Consider the following 6,444-nt stretch of genomic DNA (forward strand, 5'->3'; position numbering starts at 1 on the left):
TGAAGGAACAGGATTTTTCTAGAAACAGGTGGCGTGTTACTAGTCACGTGACCTCACTGACGCAACAGTATATATCTTCAGATATATAATCGTTTTTTGTTTTTTACTGAAAATTGTTGCTGTTATCACTATTAGTAACTATAATTCACAATGTTACAAATAATTACAACAATGACAAAAGAAAACTATTTTTTTCTTACTTTGTTTTGTTTTATTTTCCCTCTGTTGTTTCAATTATCCTTTTCATGAGCCCCTGGGTTATACATACCACAATTTGAAAAACACTGACTTAGTGCTTTATGTGTTTGGCTGCAGATGAAAGGGTCCAAGGTTCAAGACATGATGCCATTGAACATGATTTACACTTTTAGTTGTGGGTGTGTTTAAAAGTGATAATTAATCCCATCATACATTTCAAGAAATGGACAAATCCATTGTAGAGACAGATGCTGCTGGGTGGCTGCCATCCTTCTGATCAGTATTTGAAAATTATAAGAAGCTGTTAATGAACTCTAGGGGTCTCTGATCTAGCCATTTAGTTTCAAATATTGCATAAGATAGCATTCACATTGAAAATTATAATTTTATTAGCATTCATTTTGAATTAAAATTGGTACAGGACAAAATAATTTACTTACATGAATTTGCCTAAGTTTTGTGATTAGCACAGTAATACAGAGATATGATATTTAGACAGCTAGTTCCAAATTGTTTGAACTATAATTATTATCTACAAAAATTTTCTCTATTTGAGACATTTCAGTAGAACTGTATTGTTTCCTTATGTAACTTACATTCTTTGTTAAAGACACAGTTTACCACATGCATTGTAATTTAGATTTTTAATTGGAGTAGTATTTTCAAAGTTGCAGTTATTTTAAGCAATTGAAGCATACACACAATGTAAAACTAACAGTATTTCAAACATTAAAGTGATTTGATGTCATATGAATTAAGTATTGCCTTGTGTACAACCTTGTAAGATGTTATTTCCTTCAATATCATGTTTGTGTTGTATTCTTTCTTAAAAGTATTTAATTCTAGCACTGAACATGATAGTATCTGTCATGTTAATTTTATATTTTAACTGATGTTATTCACTGCTGTCACAATAAAAATATAGGTGTTTTCAAAGTTTGTTTGTTTTTTCCCTCATCTAGGCTATTCTAACCAAACCAGACAACATTGCAGTTGTGCAAGGAAGTCTACCACCACCACCTCTAGTAGTGCTTTCCTTGAATCTTAAGACAGTAATCAACAATTCCAATCACCAGAATGAGGTAAAATTTCAAAAAATTGTATAATTTCGAATTATTCCTCAAAAGCTTCATTTCCTTGAAGGACCAAGAACTATTACAAAAACAATAAATAAATGGGTGAAAGAAATAAAGAATGTGTTTAAAAATAATATTTGGAAATTTTAGTTCTCATACATGTACTTCTCGAGCATTTTCTTCTGGTGTCAAGTATATCTTTTAACCCATTTGCTGTGGCTGGGACATATATTTCCCAGTGTACTGTGAAATATACTCCCCAACCACAATGAAAGGATTAACGTCTTAAAAATAAAGCATTTTGTCTTCTTAGATTGTTGCAGCAGCTTGTCTGGTTCATCACCAGTTTCCTGTAGACAAGGCAGCACCTTCACCGCCATTTCAGACACACTTCTGTTGTAAGTTTTTCAACATAACATACGAAAATTATTTTATGTAAATCTCCGAAAGAGTTCAGTGATTATGAATGGAAAATATTTACCATTTCAGTCATACCATTGTAACAATAATAGCCTGAAAAAAAAATTTCATAAAACACAAATCTGATTTTTTTTATTTTTGAACTATTACTATTTTTAGCTTGCACATTTTATGCTAGATTTTTTTAGACTTTTCATAATTTTTTAACTGCTATAACAATTATGATAAGTTATTTGGGAAGTGTGCAATATTGTTTCTTCAAATAAAAAGAGTCCAAGTACCATTCAAACTTGCATCTAGTTAAACATACAAGTGCACTAACAAACTTTACTGGTGGGTTTTGAGGATTCTTGAAGTACTTTAACAGCCAGAAATTGCATGCTATTTAGTCACTCTTTTTCAACATGAAATTCCTCTGGTGCACTGTTTTCTTGTATAGAAGCAAATAAAGATGAAATATTAATACAGTAAGTTATTAAAGATACAGTAATCATACATAGCACATTATTCTTAGTTAATTGTACTGCAATACAAGTAACATTTTCATTAATTTCTGGTTTTTAGCTGTTACCAAACCAAGCAACATCATTTTCCCATTTGATTTGAAGGATGCTTTAGGCAAGTACAGTCATACAAAGGTGGAACGAATGGACTCTGAACGTGCCTTGTTGTGTTTCTTATTGGCTAAAATTCACAAACTGGACCCTGACATTATTGTGGTAAGTAGTTAAAAATCATTCACATACTGTTTGCAATGTAATTTCATGTATATGTATTTACTGTAAAAATATTTGTAACTATGCATATTATGTATATTTAAGTTATTTTATTAATGTTTTTATGTAAAGCACATATTTTGGATAAGAAACAGCATATTAAAAGAAATGGTGGATTAATCTTTAGAGCTACTTTTGTTTTGTTGGTAAATTTTATACTGAACTTTACCATAAAGTGTAAAGATTTAACTGTTTTGAATGTTTTTGAAGTATTCACTTTGTAAGCTTAGATTATGTTAAAAGAATTAGTTATAACTGTCTGAGAATAAGCAGAAACTTTAATATTTAAATAATTATCTTGATGTGAAAATTATACATCTTATACTCTTCAAAAGTAATAAATTACTCAGAGGTGCCAACTAATATGATTAGAGGATAGTGATTACAATAATAATGCTAAAAATATGACAAAATGATGTATATACAAAAAGGTATAATTTCCTTAGTTATTTATACATTAATAGTCAGAAATTTTGGAAACTTTAAATATTTTTATTTCTAGTTTATTCTACTGAATATGAATTTTTTTTGCAGTCTATTTTTGTAATATAGGTAAATGAAATATATTTTGGAAGAATATTTTCCAAAAAAAAGAAAAATTATTTCCTAAGTTCTTTAACTCTCTCACTATGGGCTCAGTCCCAGGGATGAACCTCAACTATTTTGTGGTTGTTATAGTTTTCAAACTATAACTTTTAATACAGGAAGCATATCTTCACGAAATTTTGTAGGTTATCAGTAAACTTTACAAGGCTTTAGTACACAGAATATCAGATTTTTGTGTTAAGATTTTTTAAGTAATGATTTGCTTATGTATTTTTTTTAATGTTAACTATCCAACATGCAAAATAATTTTGATTTTAAGAATAAAAATACTTTTATGCATCAGAAAATTGTCAATTTTTTTTAGAAAAACTATATTTTCACTGTTGTGTCTCTGTATGGGTTTGGTTGATTTTGACTGACCTTGTAACCAACATAAAAAAAATGAGGAAATAAATGTAAACTATGCTTTTTTCATTTTAGCATAACTACAAATTATAACACGAAACTACAAATGTTTAGTCTAAATAGCTTAAATCTCATAATATTATACATCTATATATAATTTGCTAAGTCTTGTCAAATTTTTCATGTGGGGGATGAAAAACAAAATTTTTTTAGGTTTTATACATGTATTTTGAAATAACCATATATTATAAACTACTCTATCAATATTGCAGAATTCCACTGTAATTTATCAGGCTTACTAACAAAACTGTATTTGAGTAAAACAAAATATTCTTTTTTGGACAACATTTTCACTTACCCCTTCTTTCGGTGATTCAAGACAAAAATAATAATCTTGGAAACTTTCCACCTTTTATAGACTGAGAAAACCACCAGGGGGATATTCTGAGCTTTTGATTGGTTATTCACACATCATAGATAGAAGTAGGTGTACATAAGCAAGTATTTCCATAAATGGAAAAAGGTTGTGGGACCACTGTGATTAGTTCACTAAATGTAGCAATATCTTGGCAAGTATAGAAGATAGGAGGTTCTTATTTTATGTTCTAGCTTGTTAATATCAGTAGTTTGAGTTTCTAATTCATAAGGAACTATAGACTTTGTATTTGGACACCACAAACATATAATTTGTACCAAAGTTGTATTCAACATACCATGTGACACATAAGAATTGATATTTAGCAATTTAGTTTTAAGTTAAGAAATGAACTAATGTGTAATACTGAAATTTGAATTATAATCTGCAATTTGATACCAAACTTATTGGCTTATGTTCTTAAAATAGTAGATCAATAAAATTGTGAATGTAAATCTACAAACATGATGACATGCCCTTTGACCCCTGACCATAGGAAGACCCATAGTAAGAGTGTTAAACATAGTCCAATTTTATTGAAACAGCCAATAGCATTTCTTGTGACATAGCCAACTATTTCTTGTACAGTTATTGTTCAAAAGCCTACAAAGCTGGCCTGGTTATCATTAAGATTTTTCTTGCACAAATTTACATTAATAATGAACAGTGACCCAGATACATCTCCAACTCCAAGGAAGAAACCTGAGTGGTGTGGTATTCCTGGTTATGATGGATAATTGCACATAGGTAATCTATCCCACACACACACAACAAAAGGTTGAAATAAGTGGCTGGATGAAATGTTAATGTCAAAACAAATGCAGAATGGAAGAAACAAAGAAATTTCACGAACACAACTACACATTATTTATTTCACATACAATTGTGTTAAATGACTTCCAGGCTGGGAAAGTGGGAAAACTTAATTGCCTTAAAATTAAAATAATCTTGCGTGATCAGACAGTGATGTAACTTTTAACAGCATGTTCAGACACTCTTGAAAGGTGTCAAAGTTGCATACCACAAAGCTCAACTTTTATTTTTTAACCCAAACAAAACTCTCAACCATATGAGCAGAAGTAAATATATATATATATATATGCAATAAACTTAGGAAAATCATAAATATATGTTAATTACAATATGATTTTTACTTAACTTACTTTTATGCTTCAAAATAAATGACAGTAACATAAAAATGAATTGTTGCACATGCTTGGTACCATAATGATCAAAATATTTCAAGGGTCTGGCTATGGTTTGTGGTCTTGGCATCTCTAAATTTATTATTATTTTACTTTCAGAGGTAAACAACTAGAACTGTATTTAACCACCATTTGTTGTGCCAAATTGCTCTCACCTGTTAAGTATTAAGAATGATAAGTGAAAGAACTCTTTAAGAGATAATACTTGTAGAAGTGCTTTTCCTACAAAGTGGAACTCAAAATTAATTTTCAGGCTGAGCCTAAATGTTGAAATATTTTATATGAAATAGTGCTACTTTTTTTTTGTCAGTAATGCTGCCGTTGGTTTATTAAAGAATATAAGATTATATTTAAAACAAAACATTAAACTGTAATTTTTATGCAAATTGATATAAAGAAACAGAAAAATAAAACAAACATTTTCTATGCTCTAATTACTAATTTTGATATATTTAGGGCCATGATATATATGGATTTGATCTTGATATTCTTCTTCATCGAGTAAATGCCAACAAAATCCCACACTGGTCCAGAATTGGAAGACTCAAACGATCTGGAATGCCACAGTTAGGTGTAAGTTAATATACTAATTAATATTTTCTTTTTTTGGAGAGCACTTACCTCATATAATCTTTTTTCATTTAAAAAAAAATCTGTTCTATTAGAAAAGGACTATTTTCTATGGTAGAGGAGAAAAACAAATCTAATATTACATTTGTTTTATGTAGGGAGCAGGGCATAAAAGCGCATATGTAGACAAGAATATAACGTGTGGTCGTTTGATCTGTGACATCAAAATATCAGCCAAAGAGTTGATTCGAAGTAAGAGCTATGATCTTTCTGAACTTGTCCATCTACTACTTCATAAACAACGACAAGAATTGGATTCAGACAAAATAAGGAGTATGTTTGGGTGAGAATACTTTTTTCTTTTTTAATTAGAAGATTTATGCACTTTTTAGGAATTTTTTATGCTATTTTCAGATTTTTTAATGTAATTAAAAACAAATCTAATAGAGCATTTGGGATTAAATCTTGTTAGGTATTTTACTTTCATGTTTTTAACTATGATATTATTTTTGGCTTTGAACTCCTTAAAATATTTTCTACCTAAATAATGACATTGAAATGGGAAGTTTTTTTTTTAATAAATGCCTTGATACCTGTGAAATGTTTTTTATACTGGTAAATTTTGACTATTTTGTACATGTTGTCGAGAAGTTACATTTTAGTAGTATATATAGTAATGTAAACGTGTGTGTGTGTGTGTGTTGGGCTAAGGATTCTTCTACGGTAGGTGTCTGTGATTTGTTGGTGATAAATTCAACAATAAATGAACAGCACGCACTTCACTTATTTTTGAAATAATATATATATATATATATATATATATATATATTAGT

At 29.3% G+C, this 6,444-nt stretch overlaps 1 protein-coding gene across 1 annotated transcript in view; it reads left to right on the plus strand.

The window, feature by feature from the left end:
* The window catches only part of LOC106472162 (DNA polymerase alpha catalytic subunit-like), a 73,059-nt gene that overhangs the window by 49,786 nt on the left and 16,829 nt on the right, over window positions 1-6,444 (plus strand). The window contains exons 15-19 of the mRNA XM_022400763.1: window positions 1,161-1,280; window positions 1,588-1,672; window positions 2,259-2,413; window positions 5,498-5,614; window positions 5,770-5,954. Coding sequence (XP_022256471.1) covers window positions 1,161-1,280; window positions 1,588-1,672; window positions 2,259-2,413; window positions 5,498-5,614; window positions 5,770-5,954 — 662 coding nt within the window. The remainder of the gene's footprint in view (window positions 1-1,160; window positions 1,281-1,587; window positions 1,673-2,258; window positions 2,414-5,497; window positions 5,615-5,769; window positions 5,955-6,444) is intronic.

This window comes from Limulus polyphemus, unplaced genomic scaffold, assembly GCF_000517525.1.
Source record: "Limulus polyphemus unplaced genomic scaffold, Limulus_polyphemus-2.1.2 Scaffold5128, whole genome shotgun sequence".
In the NCBI taxonomy this organism is placed as follows: domain Eukaryota; kingdom Metazoa; phylum Arthropoda; class Merostomata; order Xiphosura; family Limulidae; genus Limulus; species Limulus polyphemus.